The sequence below is a fragment of the Leucoraja erinacea genome, chromosome 14, assembly GCF_028641065.1.
Source record: "Leucoraja erinacea ecotype New England chromosome 14, Leri_hhj_1, whole genome shotgun sequence".
In the NCBI taxonomy this organism is placed as follows: Eukaryota; Metazoa; Chordata; class Chondrichthyes; order Rajiformes; family Rajidae; genus Leucoraja; species Leucoraja erinaceus.
Genome location: NC_073390.1, coordinates 36,000,048 through 36,026,671, shown reverse-complemented (window position 1 = coordinate 36,026,671; position 26,624 = coordinate 36,000,048). Strand labels below are relative to the sequence as shown.

Sequence of the window (26,624 nt, the reverse complement as noted above, 5' to 3'; positions counted from 1 at the left end):
TAATCTGCTTTGGATTTAAGCAAACATCTCGTTGATGGTAGAAAATTTAGGAAAATATATTTACAAGTCACCAGTTGGTCAGCAGAGTGAAAAGGACATATGGTGAAACTTTCCATGTATTTAGACAGGAAGTGTTTCAGAAATTTCAGAGGAAGGGTGGGATTTTGTAGGCTACCGAATTTACATGTCTCCCTCTCACACTGCTCAAAGTTAAGGAATAAAATCTAGCATGTATGTTGCTGTAGAAGAGAAAGAGGTTGATTTGTATTTTACACATTACAATTAACAGTCTTGCAATCATACAAAACATTGAAAAAGCTTTTCCAAAACCAAAATTCAGAATCATAAATATACCAAAGTTCACATTTCAGCTGTAGAATCCTGAAAGGACAACAGCCAAAAAAAAATGCAGCATTTAAACGTTGCTATTTATTCATGAATGGAACATCTCAACTTTGAGAAAAATCTATGCGATAGCACTGGCATAGACTGGACAGATCCTTCTGCTATAATATGTGCTTGAGACCAAAAAACATTAGAGGCAGGTCAATTTTTGGTATGTTTCATATCCAGTCTACTCAGTCCACCCATAAGCTTTTCAATCACCTGGATGTTGCACACTTCTTATTGAATATGATTTGAAGTATCTCGATTTTTAATGAGCTTAGTAACTTTCCCTGTGGACACAGTTACTGCAGAAATGTGTAACATTACTACTTCCCATACTAGCTTCCTTCAGTACAATGGTTAGTTTTAAATTCTGACTCGCACCTACTAAGATTTCTCAGTCATCTCCTTTGAGCAACATAAAAATACAGCTTTGAACAAGAACCACAATTTGCTCACAGCAGTAAAAAAAATGTACGCTCCTGCTGGTGATACCAGTCTACCCCCAGGTTTTTACATTATCTGTATAGTTTAGACCCAGTCAGCACATCATTCAGAAGCTAATGTAGACTAATTTTTGAAACACTTGTCCATTAATATGCTATCTTCTCAAAGTTTCAGGCTCTTGGATTCAACCTCCAACATGCAGAGTCTCTTCCCTTTACAGTATAGGAAAACAATTGCAACACACAACGCAGAGTGCAAAAATTATCAAAACAAAAAGAATGATTATTATAAGTGGCAGTCAACACCACATTATGTAATTAAGGAATGCTTCAGTTAATGTTTTACATCGGGGAGGGTATTGAACGTGTACAGTTCAGCTTCTGTACATTTTTGCATCAGAAATATCCATGCTTCACTGAAGCACATAATTATGGAAATGCATTTGAAACAATGTCAAACCTCAAGGCCATGGTGAATAGTTCATGTTCTATTATTGAAATGGTATTCAATGGCAGCAAATTTCAGACTTGGGCCAAAAATATATATATATATATTTTAAAGTAAACCAGTTCAGGTTTGTCCACTAGCTTCAGGTGATATTCTCTACAGTGAAACATAAGAAATTCCTTCCATAAATTGTATTGCCGACATAGCAATATTCTACCCTTGGACTTATCAGTCTATTACAGTGATGATATAAACAGCTGCTTCCATGTAATTCTTTTCAAGCATAAATAAAGAATTCTCTCCCCCAGTTACACTGCCATGAAGTGGGGTTAACAAACAAAAAATCCAGAGAGCACTAAATGCAAACACGTATGCATCATAGGAGCAGTGATTTGTGCAATGAAGGGCACTTTAAGCCATTTATGGAGACAATAATTTGACTGCTGATTGTGCTGGAAAAATACAAGAGCAAACTTGCACGTATTGAGTGCTTGCACTGTGAAAATTAGACTGGAATTACACAAACTGAAGCCTTCCATTGTATGCCTTTTGGGTCTGGAAAATATTCTCGATTGTAAGACAGAAAGCAACAAATACTACATTACCAATAAGCTCCACATTCTAAAATGTATACATTAAACACTGTTTGAGCTGCATTTCACACCTTCCAGAGCAGAACTGTTTTCAATAGTAAAAAAACGAACAAAGTAATCAACCTATACCTCAATTTAACATCCCATAGCGCATGTTTGCATGGGTTGGGGGAAGGGAGGGTAAATTAATTATAAGCCACATGAACATAGCACTGACTAACCAAGATAATTTGAGTACAGGAATATGAAAATCAACAAACTGAATGATTGTGTGATTTTATTATTGGGAATTTAGATCATCCTTGTGATTCCTTTCTGTCCTATACCCCCTTTCGACAAACATGTGGAAACAGTCAAATTTTGCATGATTTTCTTTGTCCCTGAGGTGAATACTATACATTTTCCAATGATGCTTGCATTCCCATTGTTTTACCTGTCTACAGAACTGAACCCCATTTATACTTTTTTTTTTTAAAACCAACACCAACAGTACATTCTCATTCCAGTCTTGGATCGTTGCCGTACTTGAATATTTCATTCAGGAAGAAAAAAAGAACAACTCCTTGAACAGAGTTAAACTGGTCTCACATTCACAGCTTAAAGCTCAGTATGTGGGTCATGACCTGCAAAAGGAAAGAGATGCCAAAGGTTAGCGCTCAGCAACTCATGAGACTAAAATGCTTATATCCATGATGAAAATGAATCCAACAGAATATCATCACACTGCCTGTTTCCACAATGATTCTCGCTTCGCAGTTAAGTCTCAATCCATGTGTAGGAAGGAACTGCAGACGTTGGCTTACACCGAAGATAAGACACAAAGTGCTGGATTAACTCAGTGGGACAGGCAGCATCTCTGGAGAGAAGGAATGGATGACAGGCAGCATCTCTGGAGAGAAAGAATGGCTCCCATTCCTTCTCTCCAGAAATGTTACGTGTCCCGCTGAATTACTCCAGCATATTGTGTAAATCTCAATTGAGATTCGTATCTAGAATGCCTTCCCAGGAACTCTCCTTGCCACACTGAATTTCCTTGATTTATACATACTTTCAAAGTTTTATATATAACAGGACAGGTAATTTGTTATTTTGCTGCAGGCAACCACCAGTAAATGTATTACACTTTTGGATGGGTTACAAATGTTCAGACAAGAAATCTAACCATTATGCACAAAGGTCATTTTTCACATTTAGAAAAAAACTGTCATTGTTTACTAATGTGAAAAAACAATTGTGATATAAAACCTTTGGTATGGAACATGCACATGTTGATTTTAATTCCTTATAACCTTATGGCTTAGTATTTTTTATCATCAGTTTTTCTGAATGCCTTGCAAGTACAATTTTCATCAAAGCATGTGCATCCCCTGCTGTAAACATTCACACTGCTAATGTCTGCTTTCTGAATCAAACATGTCAAGATCTGGAAGAGTAGACTAATATGTAGTTAACCAACTGTCAGTGAATCTAACCGAGTGCTATAATTCCCTGTGATGAGTCTGGAACATATTTATATGCAGAGACAAGAGACCCAGCAGATGCTGGAATTTGGAGCAAAAAAAAAACGAAGTGCTGGTAAAATTTTGTAGACATTTGGGTTGTAACTCTGCATTGGGACTGAGGTTGATGGGAAGCCTGATAGAGGTATATAAAATTATGAGAGGCATTTAAAAAAAGGTAGACAGTCAGAACTTTTTCCGCAGGACGGCATTATCAAATACTAGAGGGGATAGCTACAAGGTGAGAAGGGCAAAGGTAAATGGAGATGTGTGGGGCAAATTGTTTATATATGTGGCGAGTGCCTGGAGCACTGCCAGGGGTGGCGGTGGAGATAAGATAGTGGCATTTAAGAGACTTTTGAATTGGCACATGGATGTGAAGGGAATGGGATGACACGATTATATGCAGACAGATAACATTGGTCTTGGCATCATGTTCTGCACACACATTGTGGACTGAAGGGCTTATTTCTATGCTGTATTTTTCTATGTTCCATGTTCATGCTGCCTCGGGAAAGTAGCCAACATAATCAAGGACCATTTTCACCATGGTCATTTGCACCTCCCCTCTCCCATCGGGCAAAAGACACAAAAGCTTGAAATCATGTGCCGTCAGATTCAGAAACAGGAGACACAAGGAACTGGAGATGCTGGTTTACAAAAACAGACACAAATTGGAGGACTAACTCAGTCAGGAAAAGGATCCCGACCCATAACATCACCTATCCATGTCCTCCAGAGATGCTGCCTGACCTTGCTGAGTTAAGACAGCACTTTATGTCTCAATTCAGGAACAGCTTCTTTCCCACTGTTATCAAACTACTGAACGGCTATTTCATAAGCTAAGGGTATAGTCTCGATCTCCCAACCTACCTCATTGCAGCGCATGCACTTTTTAAAAAAATCTGCACTATCTCTGTAATTGTAATGCTCCAACATTTTACCCCCTGGAATTTTTCTCTTTGTACTACCAGTTGTGCTTGTATGGCTTGATTGTACTCCAGCATAGTATAATTTGACTGAATAGCAATCATACAAATAGTTTTTCACTGTATCTCGATACAAGTCAAAACAATAAACCAATGCGAATACCTGAAATTGGGAAAATCAATGTCTATACTCTGCATTGTGGAATACGCTGGTGGAATAATATATTGTGTTTGGCTTCTTCCTGACAGTGGAGAAGGCTGAAGACTGGCAGGCCAACGTGGGAATTGCAAGGGAGCTGAAACGTTTGCTACCCAGAGGTCTGGATGGTTCTTGCAGACAGAGGACCGGTGTTCCTCTGAATGGTCGCCCAGTCTACACTCATCTCGCCAATGCAGTGGAAGTCACATCAGGAGCACCAAATGCTTTAGATGAGGTTGGAGGAGATGCGTGAGAATTTTTGTCTGTCCTGGAAGAGCTCTTTGGGTTCCCAGATGGTAGAGAGGAAGGATTGTTTTTATGTATTGGAAAGTTAACCCTAACATTTGACTCAAAGCCAATCTAATTTTAATATATGCCTTCAATTTAGTTCATGCTTATTTGAGTGAGAACTACCAAAAATACATTTTGAGACTTAGTCATGAATACTTACTTTTAAACGAGAACAGAAGTTGTAAATTATTAAAAATAGAAAAAGTGCTTGAGTGACTCAGCAAGTCAGACAGTTTGATGCTGCCTGACCCACTGAGTTATCTTCAGTATAAACCAGCATCTGTAGTTCCTTCCTTCACAAATTATTAAAAGTTATTATTTTAATGTTCTTTCTAGAATGTACGTACTGACTCTAAATTGTTTCACTAATTTTGAAAAGGTTTTTATATGTTAAAGTGCATACCAGCCTCACCTTCTGTTCTGGTATGAGTCTGTCCATTAAATTTTTCCTCTTGAAAGAATTTCTGGAACTGTTTAAGCTCTTGATCATACTCCTGCCATTCAGGAACAATTCTCATAGCTGCATCCAGTTTGGGCTCTTTAGTCATTGGGTTATTGCACTGAAAAGTCATAATAAATGTTGGTCACAAGAATTTTACGTAATGATAAAGAACCAAAAATACAATAAGGAATTTAATTAAATTAATGAAATTCGCTCACATAGACATATAGGATGTGACCATCAAAAACCCAATTTTACACAAATCCGACCCATACCTATTTTATTCTCCTCACATTCCCATCAACTACTCCCCAGATTTACTACTCAGCTACACATTGGAACCAATGGGCCAATTAATGTACCAACCTGCAAGTTTTTAGCGTGGGGAAGGAAACCGGAGCACCCAAGGGAAATCCACGGTCACAGGGAAAACGTGCAAATCCACGCAGACAGTTACCCAAGGCCAGGATTGAACTCGGGTCACTGGAACTATGAGGCAGCAGTTCTACCCCTGTGTGCCTGCAACTTGTTGCACTGGTTTGGCAGTATGGGAACAGTCTCAAATGGGTTTATCTACTGACACGTCCATGCAAACATTTATATTGTACACTGGCCTCCTCTTAATAGACATAATATGCATCTATTTCAGGATGTAAGCCCGCCCTTTCAGTATGATGCTCCACTATGTGAAAAACTCAATGAATCAGGTGCTATCCCTTGTGTAACAGGAAATGCCAAAAAAAAACACAAAACATACGTTTTACGCTAATAATTGGCTTTGTCTCCAATCCAATCATGCCACTTTCAAATTCTTCCACCATTTAAAAACTTCAGTAATATCTACCTAATGTTGAGAATATTTAAAAAATGTTTTAATTCTTTTCGTCTTTTCTGGTAACGGAGTTCTTAAAGTGCCATCAGTCTATTAACCCTCTCCCCATTTGATGGGACTACAGTGGAATACTATATTCAGTCTTCAAGGTGTGACATAATCAAGGGAAAGATAACTGAAACGTTTGTTTTAGATTTAGTTTCTCAGGCAATGTATCCAAAACCGTATTTACCTCCACAACAACCTTGTGGGCTTTTGAGGAATTCTCTACAAATTCTTTGTTTCAAGTATTGACAGCACACACATTCATACATGGTGCATCATGGTACACTGATCTTTATAAAAAGATCTTGGCAGAAATTAACCAATTTTCGATTAAATCTGGATCTGTTATGAAAGGATTAATTCTGGTGTTTCAGTGAGCAGCAGATATTCTCTTGTGCACCTACCAAATCAATAGTTTTAGCTTTCTTCTTGGATGCTTCATCACACCATGTCTCACACCACAGCCAGTATTGTGGAAGGGATTTAATAGGCACTTGATGGATCATGTTGTTAGGCAGATCCTGTAAAACACATTTAACAGGAAAAACAAAGTAAATAATTTTAAGCAGTTGTTGATTATTATGGATTTCCACATCTTTAAATTAATAAGCCCCATTAATTAAGAATACTTTGATTTAACTTTGTTTACACTATAAAGAAAATCTGCTGTTACCCACGGAAAAGTTGCACAGCGTGACTAAAAGCATACCAGTCATCACTCCAAACCGTGCTTTCTTCAGTTAACCTTTGCGATTTTGAAATTTAACATTATTACAAAAGGCTATCTGAGAACACAAACATTGTTCGCCTATTCTGTGCTGACAGTCACAAGGTATTCATCCAGAAACTCATCCACGTTCCCTTCCTCAACACATCATCGTTTTGGTCCCAAATAAACACCCCTCTTTTCTTAGTTATCCTTTTCATCTACATTAAAACAACTGGATTTGATTTTATTAGCCAATGTTTTTAATGCCAAGACCTGCTGGATCTCCTGGTTGCTGACTATTTTAAACTTGCCTTCCCATTCCATACTGACCTTTTCATCTTGGGCATTCTCCATTACCAGAGAATGGCAACACCAGAAACTGTAGGAACAGCACCCCATATTCTGTCTGGGTAGCCTACAACCTAATAGTATGAACTTGAATTTTCCAATTTTGGTAGCTAACCAACAAATAATCATTTTTTCCTCCCAGGGGACTTACCACTGGTGATAAGTGGGTATGTGAGGGGTGGGGTTGTTTGGCAGATTGACAAAGGCTAGATTGAAAAGGAGACTAAAGGATGTCAGGAGAGAAGAAGAGGCGTGAAATGTAAAGTCAGAGGGTGGCGTATAGGTGGAAGGGTGGTATCCACCCACCCCTGCTACTCTCATCAGTTCTCTCTCCATGCACTCTCTGCCATGTGCCAGTATATTCTGGCCCTCAGTCACTCCCCGCTGCTGCAGGCCTTTTTTTTTTTTGTCATGTAGTAACCCCCAATCCTCCTCTCTTTCCTATGGTCACCAATCACCCTGGTGTGGATACAGTTCTCCTATCATCTCCCATGCATCCCCAGTCTACCCCCTGTCACCTTGCTTATTTCCCCTCCTAAATAAAACACCTATCCCATTCCAGAGTTCCCCGTTTCCCTTTTATAAACCCCCCCCCCCCACTTTCCCCTTCCATCCACATCTCCCTCTGACTTTACATTTCGCACCACTTCACTCCTTAACGGACACCGTTTTGTCTCTTTCTCTAACTTTTGTCACCTACTCCACCCTTCTGCCAAGCAAACCCCTCCTCAGCCGTGTCATCCTTTTATTTGCCAGGAGAGCCAGAAAGTGATTGAGTAACTCAACAGGTCAGACAGCATCTCTGGAGAACATGGATAGGCCATGTTTATGGGTCAGGACCCTTGTCCGGTTTTGTCCCACCCACACCTCTCTTTTTCAGCTTTCACCCCCTTCTACAATTAGTCAGAAGAGCCCAATCCAAAGTATTGTCTCCCCCACCGCCCTCCTCTACCCCCCACTCCCTACCTCCCCCTCCTCTCCCTCTATCCCCCTCCTCACCTCCCCCACTTTCCCCTCCCCTCCTTTCCCTTTATCCCCCTGCTCCCCCACTCCTCCCTATCCCACCCCGCCCACAATGAAAATCGTGATTAAAAAAAAACAAAAAACTTCCCCACTATCCCACCCCCACAATGAAAACCACAATTTTTCTTTAAAATAACCTAAACACAATGTTAGCTATTAATGAAAACGGAAGAATTAGATTGAAACTGAATTATTTTTTATTGCGATGTTTTATGTAAATGAGATTCGGGATCCCATTGTGACGCCATTGTGATGTTGAACACGGCTGACAGGCAGGACAAGTGGAAAAGGGGTTTGAAAAGTGATTTTTTTAAAGTTTAAAATGACAATAACTTGTAAAATATAACATCTTTTCATTTACATCCCAGAACAATGGTGAGTAAGGTGGGCCAAAAATTGTAGCGCTATCGTGTACCGTTTTGGCGGGGTTTTGAAACATCATGCATGCTCACGCATACAAACAAACAAGCAGAGAGTTTTAATAATGTATAGATGTGTAACTTAATTCTCCTGCAATAGTAATAATTTCCATGTAATTATTCCAAAAATTGTAGAGCCGGAAACAGCCCCTATGGCCCATTACATTAATGCGATTTTGTTCATTCCATTTTCGCCACATTGAGCCTTGACTATTTAAGTTATCTACTTGGCTCTTAACTGTAGTAACTGTAAACAATTCATCCACCTCCTCTAGAACTACATTTCACAAATCAATCACTTTAACACTCCTTCCTCTCACCTTAAATCGCTGTATTCTTGTTTTTTTCTGATATCCTTATCATGGGAAATAGTTTTGAGTATCTAGCCTATCAATGTGCCTTCATAATCTTTTATAGTGTAATCAGGTCATCCTTCAGCCTCTTTCAATCCAGGGAAAACAAGCTGTTCTATCTCACCTCCGCAAATAACTGAAGACCTCCAATGCATGCAACACACTGCTCAAACTTCTCTGCACTCTTTCCAACACAATTACATTATTTCTATAGTACGGTGATCAGAACAATGCTTTAAGTGTGGCACAATGAGTGTTTTGGTAAAGTTTCAACATAACATCACAATTTAGATATTCTATGCTCCAACCTATGAAGACAGTATGCCATGTGCCATCACCAACTTTTACTTTAGACTTTAGTGATACCATGTCAACAAAATTCCATGAAATTTTAAAAATCCATTTGTTAATGTACATTTTACATTTTATAATTATCCACCTTCAGCATTAATTGTGATCCTCATCGAAAAAAAGTTAAAATATCACACACATGAAATTATTTTAATCCTTGTTTGCAGTCAACATTTTCACAATCTGCCTTGCTGGTCAGCTAACTTGCTATTGCTGCCGCTGGATCCCCAACAGAAGGCACCTGATTGCAAATCATGTAGGGAACGTGGGAGATTCATGTAACAAGGCCCGCTGATTCTTCCCGAGCAGGTTTCTTGGAGGCATGTGATAAATTTAATTGACTGGAAATTCTGGGCGCATGGGTCTGCCCATGGAAACCTGCATTGAAGACATATCTGTGGCATGCTGCCATCATTATAGTGTTGAAGTATTAGGGCATCAGTTTTCAACTGGCTTATGTTGGGTCTCGAGCATTGAACTAACTCCCTAACTAAAAATAGATGAACAATTATTTATCAATAATCCACATGTCCTCCAAACCCACTGCAGTAATGGAAAGATTGAATTGTTAAATTAACCTCAATATAATCAGCATTGCCTGAACTAAATGGCACCAGCAGGCTCAATCAATAAATTCTTCAATTGTTCAACAGGTTGCCCAAGGCTATGGCTTCTTATTTATTCCAGGAATTTTATTGACGTACCCTACAAAGAGGCAGGCATAGCTGGGGCTCATGCAAGTGTCCATAGCTACGCCTTGGATTTGGAGGAAGTGAGAGGAGGCGAAGGAGAAGTTGTGGATGGTAAGGACCTGCTCTGCTAGGCGGAAGAGAGTATTGGTAGATGGAAATTGGTTGGTCTGCGGTCGAGGAAGAAACGGAGGGCTTTAAGACCTTCCTGGTGGGGGATGGAGATGTAGAGTGACTGAACATCCATGGTAAAGATGAGGGAGTGGGGGCCTGGAAATTAATCGGTGGTACATAACCAAGGACAAACAATGGGTCTGCCAGGACAGTTCTGTTTGTGGATTTTGGGGAAAAGATAAAATCGGGCTGTGCGGGGCTGGGGAACGACAGGCATTAGAGCAGGGGCTGGCAACATGCTCCCCCGGGCCGAATGCGGCCCATAACCTGAAAACATCCAACCCACAGGCGTATTTTTTTTTCTGTAATCATCCGGCCCGCAGACTTCCATCATCTCCCGCACCTCCCGGTGACGCAAGGAGGCCTGCCCTGGAGGCCGCAATGACGGAGCCGCCAAGCGCATGTTAATCTAAAATTGTGTTTAAGATTAACACAATTTAAGTGGAGTGGAATAGGCCGAGCCATGCCACTCTCGTAGCGACTGCTCCGCAGTGCCTGCCACCACTTCGACCCCGGAACGGTGTAAAGTGGGAAGAGGGGGGGGGGGGGGGGGGGGGGGGGGGTAGAGAAGTTCCTTTCCACAGCGTGTAGGGAGTCTGGCCCGGGTCAGCACAGCCTGAGCTGGCACAAAGTAGCAAACTTGGCTGGGCCGCCAAGGGTAAAGTTGCGGGGAGGGCAGGAGCGTTGAGAAAGAGGGGGTAGGGGATCATGCCAGCATCTCATTCACTCACTCAGTTGCTCGGGCGGCAGCGGAACAGGCCGCCACCTCAGCGCCTCCTGCCGGCCCGCACGTCAGCCGGCCACGGTGTCCTTCGGCACAGGCGCAACCGGTGGAGGTGGTGGTTGGTGGGTAGCTATTGGGTGGAAGGCTAGCTGCTCCCGTCTCGGGCTCTCTCTCTCCCCCTCCTACCTGGTTAGCGTGGACGGGGCCATTTACAGACGCAACCGTCAACATCTCCTTCCAGTGAAGGAACCGCATCCTGTGACTCCGCATCCAGAGGTTTTGCGTTTTGTGTACCCTCCCACTACCGGGCCGGCTGCTCCACTGTCAGAGACTGTGCCCCCCGCAGACTCCCCACGGCGCTCAGCGCCTAGCTCACCTATTTACCACCTTAACCTGGTGGGTCCCCGGTCACTTCACCGGTGAAAGGAGATGCGGATTTTCGTACCGCACACATGCCGGACAGGTCAGTAGGTCACCCATTAGATACGGTGATTTTGTGCAACTATCTATACTTCCCCATATGCGTTATTAAAGTTCCGACTATATTGTTTAGCCACCATATTTCCACGTGTCTATGCTTCATTTTGTTTCTACAAGGAAAGATGTAAATTGGTTATTTCCTACTAACCAATTTTAGTGCTTGTTAGTAGTTGCTCCGCCTAATATGCGATTTATATTACCAAGAGCTTCCCTACATAATTCAGTCTGAGTAGCTGCTAGTTACTATAATGTCCTGCAGACCAATGCTGTAAGTGGATTTTACTAAACATGTGTTATATCTTGCCGTGCGTACGACTCAACTCATTACAGTTGCCGACCCCTGCTTTAGAGGGCAGAGAGCCGGAAGTAATAAAATCAAAAATGGTGTGTGATATACAGGTCTGGTGCGCGTCTATTTTCTGTCACAGATAGAAATACAAGTTTCATGTCACAGATGTGATTCTGTCCATGGAGCAAAATTTTTGGTTGTACATAAGGGCAGGAGAGTTGGAGAAACAGTTCAGACTTCAAAATTAGATGTAGCACAAATCTCATTATGATTTATGAAAATGAACTACCAAATGATACCTTTCAAGTGGAGTGCTCTTCCATTAAAAAAGCCCAGTGAAGTACATGCATTTTCAACATTAATTTCCTCAAGAGAAATGTGAGGTAAGATTTTAATATAAATTAATAAAAACGAATTGCTGTGAAACTAACATGCTGAAGCTTATATCAATAAGCCAGAAAGAAAATGATTTGGCCACCTTTTTTTATATACACACTTGTGGGTTAATATAAAAACATTAAACAATGCCTATCGCATTAAAGGTTGTATTACATCAAAGTGTTACAGTGTGTGAACTGGAATTACTCATTGTTAGTTTATAATTAAAAATTGTACAATTTGATACATTTAGGAGAAAAATCCATTTCTCAAGACATTTAATTAAAAATAGAATTATTTTTTCCTCGTCTCTGCTGAGATTGATTGCCTTGGCAGGGGCATTTTTTTTTTTAAACAATTGTCTCATTATGTCGGGGGAGAAACAAAATTCAGACTTTGCTCCTTAAACTAATTGCCATTCCCAAGTGGAAATTCATGTGGGGGCATTGAGTAAGAACTGGAACAGGCGAGCCTGTAGAGAAGCTACTGAGGTTAAATAAGAAGAAACGTGTTTGGCTGAAATACTAAATCACACATGGGAATAAAACCATATTATAACAAGAGCTAGTGTCCAAGTCCTCTTTCTTACTATTCCAGTGTGATCATTCTGTAATTGAATACCAAATCCTGCAGTTATCCAATGTGGCACTTTCAGATTTTGCTGATGGGACAATTAGACAAAAAAAAATCATGCCCTCCCTTCATGTCCACAAACAATAATGTATTTCTCAAAATTCTAAGTAGTTAGCTTCAAAAACAAAAGCAAGTATTCCCCTTGGGACCCTATCCTACACACCTGGGCAATTTACAATCTTTAGCAAAGCCAATTAACCTACAAACCTGTACGTCTTTGGAGTGTGGGAGGAAACCGGTGTGTCCAGAAAAAACCCACATGGGCACAGGTAGAACGGATAAACTCCGTACAAGCAACACCCACAGTCAGGATTGAACCCGGGTCTCTGGCGATGGAAGGCAGCAACTCTAGCGTTGAGTCACCATGCTGCCCTTCTTTGGTGTATGACTAAGTGGATTAACATTGGAGTACACCACAACTGTGCTGCAAGTTGCCTCCAATAATACACCAATAAAAGCAAGGATACAAACCTGGTCAAGATTGGACAAGCTGTTGGGGTCCTGACTGAGACCCTGGTATTGTCCTCTGAGTCGATCACCAGCAGCAATCTTTCTGAATTTCTTCAAGTCCACTACGTACAAGGCACTAAACAGAGAAGACAATAAAAGTGATTTCAATATTAAAGTAACAGCACTGTTGGCTTGATGACAGCGCAAGTCATTTTACTGCCACATAATACATATTTTAAATTATTGGTCAGATTAGCTGAAGTAAGATTTAGTGGCCCATATTTTATTGTGGGTCAGAGACATCTATTAACAACACTTTCCTTGCACATTTAGATTTTCAATCTTTTTATGAGATCAATTGAGCTTAACGGGGTACACTGATAACACAATAGCAAAATAAACTACATCTGGGACCAGCAGAAACAAGGTGTCTCTTTAACCAGACAGTCCAAAGGACTATGAAACTAACAGTGCACAGATGGAGAAGGAATTGTAGAATTTAGTACAGATAGGGGGAAATAAAGGGATTGGTTTGAGAAAGGGAAATGAAAATGAGCAACAAAATAACAATTTTAACATCTTACAATGTGGTATTGAAAGTCCATGTGTAGAAGCTAAATCGTGACCCCCAGATAATTTGCATGTCACTAATAGATGGACAAGATTTCACACAGTGGGTTATCTATTGCACAAATGCAGAAAGCTCAGATCTTTAATAAACTTCAACGATGAGGCAGATACTGAAACAATTAGTATCTGACAGTAACATGGATTGCGGCATTTAACCTTACATTTACCCTTGCTTTGCATTGCTTCAATACTGGCAGGTCAATAACAATGAACACCATTTACTTTGACAGCAAATTATTTGAAAAAAAATAATTGTTTCAAAACCAGTCTTTATTGTTTGAAAACATGTGGTGATGTTTGTTTACCTTCTCAAAAGGAACTAAATTATTTTTGAAAGCTGTGTAGTTTAGGGTGTGATTTATTTGTGGTGCTTACGACTGATGCAAATGCCTATTTTATTTTTTGTTCATTACTTATTCATATTTGCTAACATTTCATTTTATTTTATTTCTATTTGGCAAATACTGCTGGATAATTCCATTGTCTGAAATTGAGCACAAAAGTCACATTTAAATCGCGCAAATGAGGGACTGCAGTTTTTTTTTTTTTTAAATAGGACATTAAACCATCAGTGTACTTCAAGTGAACATAAAAGATGAAATGGCCACCATTTTGAAGAATAGCTATTCCTGGTATCCTAGCCAATATTTATCCCTCCATCAATATTGTAGGAACAAATTAACTGGGCATCACTACAATGGTGCTTATGGGAGCATGTTGTGTATAAATTGGCTACTGTATTTCCTACAGTAGAGCAGGAGGTCCACTTTATTTAAGCAAGGAGTTGGAACATCTTGAAATAAGAGTCATTTTAGCTTCATCCTTTAAAAAACGTTGGATGCTTTTCCTTCTTTAACTATCCCACAAAAAATACCATTAGGAATTGATTGCACACTGGGACATTGACCATGACAACAAGAGGAAATGCAACTGAGGGTTCCTGAAAACCTGTGTGCCATCATCATCAGGGATCCACACCACCCTGCCATACTCTCATTTGCCATCCGGAAGAGGTATGGGAGTCTGAAAACATGTGACTTCCAAGTTCAAGAACTGCTTCTTCCCAACAACCATCAGACTATTGAACACTACAAACAGTCTTAGTCACACTAGGGATCTTGTTTTGCTAATATTTGCCCTAATATTTGGGTTTTATTTATTTACTGCTTATTGTTTGTTTTATTATATTATCTACTGAATATTTTCTTTACAGACATTGTGCTGCTGCAAGTAAGAATTTCATTGTCCCATTTTGGTACAGATGGCAATTAAACATGCTTGACTCATGATTTACATAGTTTAAGCAGTGCCGCACTTTATCACATGGTGGCACTACAACTCCTTGGAAAAGATGTTGCATTTAACGCGATGCAAACCTAAACCAAGATTTAGCAGGTAATAAAGCCAACATATCAGTGAAGTGATGAGGAAGTGGTATGTTACGGAGATGCTGTCTTTCAAATAATTCACTAAATCAAAATCTAATCTGCCCACGATTACCTAAACAGTCAAGATTTAGAAACACATTTATCCAATTTGGTGTAGAAGATCAATGATATTCAGTTGCAAAATAAAACTGAGCACATTTCAAATGCGATTTATTATCTATGAAATACTTCCGTATGTCCTCAGAAAATAATCAGCAGCTTGTAACTAGCAATAACATAAAGATTGGAGTAGACACTGCCCCCATATATAACGATACTCAAATTCAGATGACCCAATGGCTGGTATACTGGTTTGTGGTTAACTGTGACAGGGCAAAAACTCACCATCCTATCTTTAATCCAACCAAGTTTGGTGTGGCCTGCTGCTGGCATGAATGCCTGAAATTTGCTAATTGCCTCCTTTAGTTGTGGCTAGTTGACAAAGGCTTTACAAGTGGCCATTAGTCACTCTTGGCCTCAGATTTCACGTGGGATGAAGACGTATTTTGCACAGGGTGCATGAACTTCCTCAGGATCCATCCAGTTAAATAGGTAGTGTGGCATAAGGTATGATGGGATTTGGTACCCACCGGTTGGTCCCCACCCCTGAAACTGTGGTGTTGCCATATGTTTCACTGAAGGCTGTATAGATTGCTGGGAACTTCGAAGGTTCCCAGCAATAAAGTACCTCAGGCTGCTCATGCTCCTTGACCTGGTGCACGTACAAACTGAGAATTTAGTGAAAGGGCAGGGTCTCATGTAAGAAGTGGAAGAACATGGATAGGAACATGGATTTAGAGGGATATGGGTAAAAGGTGGGCAAATGGGACTGGCATAGAAGTGCATCTTGGTTGGCATGGACAAGTTGGGCCAAAGGGCCTGCATCCATGCTCCACAACGGTATCTACCAGTGGTTGTCCAGGTATGTTGTTTTCTGGAGATCCTTTGGTATCACCAGGCTTCTAAAAACTCGCTTGATACATTGGATGCAGGTGAACATTGTGTTAGACATAGTCACCATGGACAAGCTGTTGCTTTGGGCTCTTTTACACTTTCCATCTTCTTGCTTTAACCTATGGAATGCTTTCCCTCCATTACCCAGGATATACATCAACCCTATTTTGTATTCAGCCAAGAAGCAGAAGAATTTCCACAAAAAGCATTAAAAACTTAAGGTAAATTTAATCTGTAAATAAGGAAACCAAATAAAATCAAATTATATTATCGTGTCACCAACTACAGTCGGGGAAAGCCATGCTTCCCCCATAACATCTTATTTCCCATTGAGCAATGTCATGATTTCAAAAATATGTTAGATAGCTGTGCACGTTGTACTGAAGACGATGGGTGAAATGTTTACGTTAAACATATGATGAACGCATTGTACCATAATGTTGTTAAGGTAACACATTTAATGGGACCAGCTATTATATGGATTTGCCCTTGCAAGTCTACAGATGTTTGTCTTGCAAACTGCCGAGAGTTCATGGAGGGAAACTGGACTTTTGGGCCCCATGGATGAGGCAAACAACTGTGTATCTAAAACCAATTAGACTGAAGGATTTTGAAATTATTTCTTGCTAGTGATTAATACTCACTGCATGATTAAAAGAGAACCTGAACAGTAGTGAACATTTCTTAACTTTCCACTGCAAGTCCAGTTACATCTTATTTATAAAAACAGCAGCCTCATGTTGCTGAAAGCATTTCAGCGAGATCGTCAGCAACACAACTCAAGCAGCAACCTATGAATTTTTGAACAACAATCTCGAAAGCTGGCCTGACATTTGCTCTTAAATAGCATTAGTTTTGAAGTCTGAAAATCTGAAGCAAGGCTTCTAAAGAAATAAATTGTAATAACCACTCAGAAATGTTAATCCATGATCATGTTGACGTACATGGTAAATGGTAGGGAATTGAAGAATACAGTTGAACAGAGGGATCTGGGTATAACCGTGCATAGTTCCTTGAAGGTTGATCAACCAGATGACACATATATGAAGCTCAGGACTATCTACCAAACAAGACCTATGAAAGCTGAAGGGGAGAAGGTTGAGAGCTTCAAGTTCCGAGGTGTAAATATCAGCAACAATTTTCTCCTAGAATAAAAAAACAAATATAATACGATGCCAATTTCACACCTTATGTGGTACTTTCTTCCCTGCAGATGATTAGCCCAATAACCTGATCTCCAGAACCGATATCCATCCATTTCCTTACGACTCTCACAGAAAGGAGTATACCCATAGGGAGCTCCATCAAGGTCCAAATCACGCAACTCCTTTAAATCAGCACGAACTATCTGTGAGAAAAAAGCTAATTAATCAGCAAAGAGCCTTGAGATTCATTATGCATTAAACAGAAAATAACTGGGTTCAACCATTCCATGACCCTTTTATAATGTTAATGATGCTGTTGAAAGTAACAAAGACATTGCAAGAAATTAAGTGAATCTTATTAGTACTATTTCAACTTCCATCATTATGAATATGATTGAGAATCACTTTACCTTGAAGCCTCTTTGTAGGCAAATACATTGCGTCAATGTCTCAGACACTATTATGGATCCATCTACATCTAAATTAAAAGGTCACTGCAAATTCTCATTACCTGAAAGCAAACTGCAAACACTCTTAATGGGGCTTTAGTGTGGAGCTCAGTTCAAGAATTATATTGGAATGGATTCAAATGGAAAGCAATTTATTTGAATTATTAAAATAATCCTGTTAGTTAGCTCTTTAATTGAGCCTTTCTCTCCCATGTTTCCAAGAACTGGACACAAAGGGGCGGAAATCTGTTTGGCAACATGCCTTGTCTACAGAATTGATCTATTTTGTCAGACAGTAACAGATGTCTGATAACTCTGTTAGTTAATATCAAATAATACATTGAACAACTCAGATTGCAGACTACAAAGACAAGCAATTTAGTACCCAGTACATAGAAAGTTAATCAATGTCAGATGGGGCAGCATAAGGGAGACCAACTAACTTCCATACCTCCAGGTAAATGCAGGGTTTATTAATTCAGGCTCTCAACTGTGGGGACCTGCTGAGTAGATCATTCGGCTTGTCTACAATACCCTCCAAGGGGAAACATTCATCTAGCATTCATTATCTGGGCTTACAAATGAAGAAAGATAATTTGACGATAATGACAGAAATGCAATACTATATGAGGATTTAGGAGGACCATGAAAAGTTTGATAAAGTACTTAACACTGTTGCTATTTCAAACTCCACGAAACATAGAGTATGATGCGTATCAGAGAAAAATACATATTTTACAATGAGTATTCAGTCCTGCACTAAGCTCCCTTGAAAATCTAGAATGTTAGGAGTCCTGCTACAATTGTAGAATTATATTGAATATTTCTGTATCTTTACAATCAATTTTAAGAAAGCTATATTTAGTATACCTTATCCTTATCATCACTTTGACTTTTGTATCTTGCAAAACACAACATATAATCTGATGGCAGAGAATCTGATAGCATTTACAAGCTGGCTTCATGGTGAATCCATAGCAATTTGGGTTTGAAGGCAATCTATCTATCTATACATAACGAAAACCCTGATCTTCTGCTCTTTCAGTTTGCGGGGTGTTTCTATTTGCGCAAAAATGTTACGCGACAGGACTACGATTTTTCGCCAGGTTACTCACCGTTCTCCTGTGCTGCGGGTGCAACAAGTTTTGTTCAGATTGGTGGTATATTGTAAAAGTTATCGAGGGAGGGATTGGGGAGGGGGAGAGGAGAAAGGAGAGGGAGGGTGAAGATTCAGGGGGAGGGAGTGCTGGGGGATGAGGGGAAATGAGCCGTGCCTGCGCAGTTGGGGGCTATGCGTGAGTGGTGCACTATTGCGCTGGGACGAGTTGCATGGGGGGGAAACGGGTGAGTGGTGCAATATTGCATTGGGGAACGGGTTGCGTTGGGGGACCAGGTCTCTCGTGTGACAGGGACCCAATGGGTCCCACATAGTCTAGTAGTTCTATATAAAGACACACTGCCATTGTTGGTACAACCAAAAACAGATTGGCATATGATTCCTGGACTTAAACACTGATATTTCTACTTCCCATAGATGCAGGCTAATAGATTTACTATCAGGCTCGTATAAATTTAAATCACTTCAGAGGGTCTTAAGCATGATTAGTAATTGAACGTAATCAAAAATTAATTTCTTAAAAAAATTACTTGATCAGCATCCACGAATAAGATCTTGTCAACAGCCAATGGGAAAAGCACGTCCAGAAAGAGGATCTTATAACCCCAGATGATTCGTTGTTTTTCCGTCTGTTGGTGAAGCCACCTGGGCCACTTGTACTGTACCAGTTCATATTGGAAACCATACTTCTTTGCCATGTGTGGAATAAATTCCTACCAAAACAGAACAAGTACACTGTGATGCTGAGCTGAACATGGAAAATGCAACAGATCCAATTTAGCAAGTCACAAATTTGCCGCAAACACATTAGTAAACACACAAGATATTAATTAACATAATTCGCTTATGTGAAATAATTTGTTTAACTCCATAAAAAGTGCATCTCGGTACGTTGCACCCTGCAAGATTCAACTTTTTTTCCACCTTTAGATAATTTGTTCTTTCTACGCCACCATTGTTTCTAAAACGCTTTGAAAAACTCAGTGAAATGGGTCCCCTCTCTATGCAGCTGAATCCTCAACTTCCTCATCAGCAGATCTCAATTAGTACAGATTTGGCAACACCTCCTCCTCATTAATCATGCAAGTGCAGCAGCCCGAGAACTGTTACTTCCAGATTCAAGAACAGCTTCTTCCAATCAATCATCAAGTTCTTAAACTACCATGCACAATTCTAAACACAACCCTAACTCAAAAACTATGGATTTTGCACAACTATAGTTGCTCTAAGTAAATTGATTTTTGCACTATCGGTCTAGTTTACTTAAAAACATTGATAATTTATGATCTATTTCTTGTTATTCAATGGTACTTTATTGCTACATGCACCTAGAACTTGAAATTATTTGTTATGCATCCAATTCAATAAAATCATATTACACATAAGCACAATCATATGTACAAAAATGCAACGATTATAGTGCAAGATTTTACCGAGACAGTACACAAAGAGTCGCCATGTTGCCAACGCCATCTTGTTCTTCAAGTTTCATGTTCTGAAAAGCATAGAGTCTTATCTTGGCTTTATAGGCCCATTGTCCATGCGGAACGGTTTTGTATGTGTCGGCCTGGCGATGCTGTAGATGCACAGTTTCCCTGCTGCCCAGTACTGCTACAGGCCACGTCCGATCCCCATACACGGTCTCTGTGGGGTTTGTGGCAGCACCCAACCCATGTGATCCTTGAGGAACACCTGCAGAGATGTCCTGTGGCTGAGATGATTGACCTACAACCGGCACGACCATCCTCCTTTGTGCTCGGTATTACTTCCAACTAGCTGAGGTTTTTCCTCCCCTAATTCCCATTGACTCCAGTTTAGTTGGACTCCTTGATGCCACATTTGATCAAATGGTGTCTTAATGTCAAGGGCAGGACCTTTCACTTTTTAAGTAGGCTTGCTAAATTTAGAACATATGATGATCATAAATGGCTAATATTATTTCAAGAAAGGTTTAAAAAAGCATCTAAACATTGCAATTCTTACACATGTACTGAAATGAGCTATAGTAGTTTACCACAGTAGATTTTAATTAATTCTTTCAACAAACCTTGAATGTGGGAGAGAGGTAATTCTTAAGAAACCAGAACTTCACTGGTGTTTCTGTGTGTTTCAGGACAGACAGCATCATTATTCTGTAATTATAATGGTTCAAAATTGGACAAATTACAAATTAAGACTATTAATGTGGAAATGTAAAGAACTTGAAATATGTGTAAACTTAACTCAAATGCGAAACTGGAATAAAATTCTGATACATTTACAAATATTATTCCCCGGCATTTTTCCGATAGTTTCACATATTTACTCTTGTGTCATTCAAAATCTCTTTATGCTGAGACATCTTGTAAGTCTTGTAGAAATATTTTGACAAATTATGTAACCACTCTCTCAGAATCTTCAATACCAATATTACAGCAATTGTGACCAAATTCTAAAATATACTTCTCCATCAGTATAAATTATTAATGATGAACTGAAATGTGTTTGTGGCCACCCATCATGAGAGAGAGATCATGATTTGTGAATTATCAGTATAGAAACATAGAAACATTAGGTGCAGGAGTAGGCCATTTGGCCCTTCGAGCCTGCACCGCCATTCAATATGATCATGGCTGATCATCCAACTCAGTATCCCGTACCTGCCTTCTCTCCATACCCTCTGATCCCCTTAGCCACAAGGGCCACATCTAATTCCCTCTTAAATATAGCCAATAATCCCATCTCTTGTCTAAAAGGCTGATAATGAAGCTTCAAACAGATTTGAACCTCAAGGTGGGTTTTTTAGTTGGAATTCAAAAAAGGAAAATTCTAAGCAAAGAGGTGTACTCGGAACACACCTTTGTAAATCGACAGGGAAAATAATCTTATTTTATCATATGCAAACAATTAATTCATTATTCTAACAGGGAGAAAGGTGACTTCACCGTCATCTTTTTTTAATGCAAGATTTGATGTACTTGGCCATAGAAAGGATGGGCCTTATTTGTATAAACTTTACTGTCTTTTCCCTACAGATTAGTTTACTTTCGAAAGAAGTATGGAAACAACCACTTTGGCCCACCGAGACCACACTAATTACCGATCACGTTTAAACTAGATCTATGTAATCCTATTTTTTCATCTACCGCTTACACACTGGGGCCAATTTATAGAGGCCAATTAATCTATAAATCCACATGCCTTTGGGGCGTGGGAGACAACCTGAGCACCCAGAGGAAACCCACACAGTCACAGCGAAAACGCGCAAAGTCCACAGTGACAGCACCCGAGGTCGGAATCGAACCTGGGTCTCTGGCACTGTGAGGCAGCAATTCGCACAGTGTGCCATGGTGCTGCCCTGATGGCAGAAAGCATTCTGATCCGGTTCCATGAGTACCAGGGCTCACACATGAAACGTTTTTGGTCCTAAGGGTTAGTATCACGCACAGGAATTAGCCACCAAACATCAAGCCAGCTTAGTGCTTGGAATGTATTCTACTGGTTCCTGAGTAAACTGAGACATCCAATGCAGCACGAGTCAAAAAATGAAACCTAATTTATGGCGCCTTAGTCATCTGAATTTTCACAGCTGTCTTTCAGAGATCCAGGCATATCATCTTCCTCTACACTGTTTGCACAAAATTAAAAATCTAAAGAATCTATCTAGACTTGCATGAAAATTATCCCAGCCACATATTTTAAATAGACTTCAAAATTAGAGAACAGGTAGAATTATTAGGAACTTAAAAATGAAATATTTTAATCTGACCTTAGAAACCTCTCGTATAGATGACCTGATGCAACTGAAAAGATATTAATGACATCTTCCTTGTCCAATTTTAATTCTTCAGATTTTGGTCCTCCTGTGAATCCTCTGTGAAGGCACAAGGTAGATTCTGATTAATATTTAACTGAAATGTTACGGTTGGGTTTAGGCTATGATAAGACAAAGTAGATTAGAGAAACTGGCTCTTCATCTTCCTAGTAACTGGGTTGAGATTTGTGTAATGGAAATTCTTTCAGATGGCAACTACGTAATGTCTTATTAAAAATGTTTGGACCTGTGGTGACCTAGCCAACCTAAATTCTACACACAAGGGGGAACAGAATGTGTGGTGTATTAAATGGGGAAAATAATTCACTCATGGTAGGGAGAACTCCAAGAGTTGTGGTATATTCTGAAATATTGAGTTAAATGTATCCAACTCAGCGCATGGAATGTTTCCAGTCAAGATGTAGAAACAAAGAACTGCAGATGCTGGTTTATACCAAAGATGGGCACAAAGTGCTGTAGTAATTCAGCGGGCACTGAAATTAATTTCTCACGATTCCGTGCTGTGGGTCAGGCAGCCTCTGTGGAGAAAAAGGATGGGTGACGAAGAAGGGTCTCGACCCAAAACATCAACTATCCTTTTTCGCCACAGAAGCTGCCTGAGTTACTCCAGCACTTTGATTCTATGTTGAACGTCATTATTTGTTGTGAAGTGGGAGGAGGCCAGAGGGACTGATATGTAAAAAAAAAAAAAAAAAAATCACAATTACAATTACAAACAATATAACGTTCCTGAGACCAGGACCAGGTTAAAAGGACAATAGGCACAGGAGCAGGAGTACTTCGAGCCTGCACCGCCATTCAATGTAATCATGGCTGATCAACCACATTCAGTACCCCAAAAGGACCTATATATTAATTATGTTATCTACTATGTTTTAACAGTAAAATGCTCTTAACTTAAGGTATGATTAGTCTTGTACATTACCATCTTTATAGTGCCCTGGTAAAACAAATTTACAAAATTGTAAGAAATTAATTTCAATTTTGTCAACAGCAACATGGACTATCAAAGTATTTATATAAGGGTATTTTTCTGTTCCTGCTCTCTATTGTGCTCTATCTATATGTATCTTTGTCAGATAAAAAATAAATGGAAATGGCTTACGAGTAAATGAGTTGGAAAAAGGATGACAAATGCTGACAACATTCTTCGATTTTCCCAGTAAACAAGTTGTTTCTAGTTATTAGTTATTAATATAATTATAAAACCCAATATTTCCAATAAAATCCCAAAGTTTTCCTGCCTTTTAATGGATTCCCAGAAGCCTTCATTTTCGGCATTGCCATCACTGAGGAGTTCTTCGCTCATTTTTTCGGGTTTCTTTTGTACCTACAGAAGCAGTGATAAAACAATTGATTCTATGGTCCATACTTTAACTTATTTTGCAGAAATGCAATCTCTGTGCATGTAACACCTGAACAAAATAAAGAAAGTAATTGATGCTGAGAAACAGTGGGCCCAATATTGCAAAAAATGCAAAATAAGCATGTGCTCTGAATCAGATTATCGTGATTTAGTTCTGAACTTTTCAGTTTTCAAATTATTAAAACATTTCTGAAACGATCATGAAGACATCTAAGACCAAAGTGCATCGCAGTTACACTTGGTGCTACAATATCATCACCTGTAAATCATCTCCCCAAGCTAACCAGGAGGAACAAAGGGGAAGAAAAGCTGGCGAATAAATCCTTTAATCAGGCACCTCCTGACGTGGATCTAAAGTTGGCAGAGCAGTTGACTTGTCCAAACACTCCACTTTAGTCTGGCTTTCAAGTCATTCTTTTGTTAATCAGCCCAATGCAAATACAAAGTGGGAACTGGGAAAACGAAAACATTTTGCGTTCATATACAGTAAGCTTTATAAAGTTCTCACCATCAATTATACCCAATAATTCATTTTCTTCCCGTAAGTGAGTTCTGCCAAGTAATGTGCAATGATCCGTTAAATCTCTACTCATACAATGATCTGTTAAATCTCATACAGTGACTATAGATTCAGGTTCTGGTAAGCTCTTCGTCTTGGAAAAATGACAATTCCTGTTTCTAAATCAATATTATCGTTAAGTAATCCTTATTAGAGGATGCTTCCATTAAAAAGTGTGCTCATTAACTTCACTGGATGTAATCTGGGATCAGGGACTCCCTAGTGGCATATCAACACACTGCCCATCAATGGAATTGTTTATTCAGAAATTAATTATTTCCATTAAATATGCTATTTCTTTTCCACCTTTAGGGAATTATGTGTTTTCTTTCTCTGCATTGTCAGTAGCTATGTGGTCTTAACAAATGCACATTTATATACATAACCCGTACAAGAAATTAACTTTCATATTCATAAGCTTCTCAATCAACATAATCTTGAACTGATTTATTGACCTTTAAATGTTCCCTTTTATTCAATTCCGTGAAAGGGCTCACTTAATGAATTCCATTGGAACCAAAAGTTCTGTCTAAATGTTAACTAGTCCTTTACACACACCGAAACAGTCCTGCTGTGATGGATCAAGTTTGGATTTTTGCTGCCAAATTACATAATCCTCAAGATAGAAACTTGTAAAAATACCCTGTAAACAGAGTATCGTCGAAAACACCTTATGAACAAATTTCACAGTGGGCAGTCCTCAATGATCCAGCATTTCTCCCCTTTAACCTATATTTAAGTCCTTGCAATAGACATACCTTCACTTTAATAATTCTGCTTTTGAAGCTGTCAAGAACAACAGTTACTTCATCCGTCCCAGGAGGAGAGTCTGCTCCGTCATGACTGAACCATGAGATAAAAATATTAAAATCAGGGGGAGCCAAAGACCGACAAGACTATTAAAATTGGAATTCACACCAAAACAAAATGTTGAAATTAGGAATTAAGAAATTATAATTGTTTTGCTTTATTGTAAGAACACTAAAACACAATGTTTCATTTTTAAGATGCTACCACAGTAGTCTCACATTGACTTACTACAAGTGTGCCAGGACTTAAAAAAGATCCCTCCACAGAGAGAGCAGGGGAAAATAGAGTTAAGAGTAGTTATGGGTAATAGAGTCTAACTATTAAAGTCTGTGGTTGGAAAGTTACTAGAGAATATTCTGAGGGATAAAATATAAATTTAGATTAGGGATAGTCCATCCCTATAGATTAGGGATACCTCCATTTACATGGACATGGGTGATTAGGGATAGTCAGCGTTGTTTGGTACATGGGAGGTTGTGTTGCGTCTCATGAATCTGATTGAGTTTTTTGAAGATGTAACCAAAAGGTTGATGAGGGCAGAGCTGTAGACGTATTTATGGATTTCAGCAAGGCATCTGACAAAGTTCTGCATGGTAAGCTGCTCTGGAAGGTTAGATCACATGTGATCCAAGGTGAGTTAGCTGAAAGGATAGAAAATTGGCTTCAAGGAAGGAAGCAGAGGGTGATGGTGGAAGTGTTGCTTTTCAGACTGGAGGCCTGTAACTAGTGGTGTGCCTCAGGATTTTCTGCTAAGGTGCTATATAAATGATTTGGATGAGAACGTGCAAGTCATGATTAGTAAGTTTGCAGATGACACTAAAGTGGGCAGTATTGTAGATAGCGAAGATGGTTGTCAAAAATTGCAGCAGGATATTGATTGGTTGGGCTGGTGAAAGGTTCATGGAGTTTAACACAGTGAAGTGCAAGGCATTTTGAGAAGTCAAACCAGGGCAGGACCTATACAATAAATGGCAGGGCTCTGGGGAGTGTTCTAGCAGAGGCATCCAGAAGTACATGTGCATAGTTCCTTGAAAGTCGCATCATAAATAGATAAGAGTAATCAAGAAGGCTTTCAGCACATTGGACTTCATCAGTTAGAGTATTGAGTACAGAAGTTGGGAGGTCATATTACAGTTGTAATACATTGGTGAGGCTACATCTCGAGCATTGTGATCAGTTTTGGTCACCCTGCTATAGGAAAGATGTTGTTAAGCAAGAAAGG

The 26,624-nt window shown here is 39.5% G+C and overlaps 1 protein-coding gene across 2 annotated transcripts in view; it reads right to left on the bottom strand.

Moving 5' to 3' along the window:
* Nucleotides 1-1,387: 1,387 nt before the first annotated feature.
* uggt1 (UDP-glucose glycoprotein glucosyltransferase 1) overlaps nucleotides 1,388-26,624 on the bottom strand; it is a 96,352-nt gene continuing 71,115 nt past the window's right edge. For both annotated transcript variants that reach the window (XM_055646158.1, XM_055646159.1), the window contains 10 exons: nucleotides 25,351-25,435; nucleotides 23,912-23,997; nucleotides 22,602-22,706; nucleotides 20,901-20,985; nucleotides 19,384-19,566; nucleotides 17,330-17,490; nucleotides 13,153-13,267; nucleotides 6,516-6,632; nucleotides 5,205-5,352; nucleotides 1,388-2,497 (listed from right to left, as the gene is read on the bottom strand). In XM_055646158.1, coding sequence (XP_055502133.1) covers nucleotides 2,472-2,497; nucleotides 5,205-5,352; nucleotides 6,516-6,632; nucleotides 13,153-13,267; nucleotides 17,330-17,490; nucleotides 19,384-19,566; nucleotides 20,901-20,985; nucleotides 22,602-22,706; nucleotides 23,912-23,997; nucleotides 25,351-25,435 — 1,111 coding nt within the window. In that variant the 3' untranslated portion in view covers nucleotides 1,388-2,471. The remainder of the gene's footprint in view (nucleotides 2,498-5,204; nucleotides 5,353-6,515; nucleotides 6,633-13,152; nucleotides 13,268-17,329; nucleotides 17,491-19,383; nucleotides 19,567-20,900; nucleotides 20,986-22,601; nucleotides 22,707-23,911; nucleotides 23,998-25,350; nucleotides 25,436-26,624) is intronic.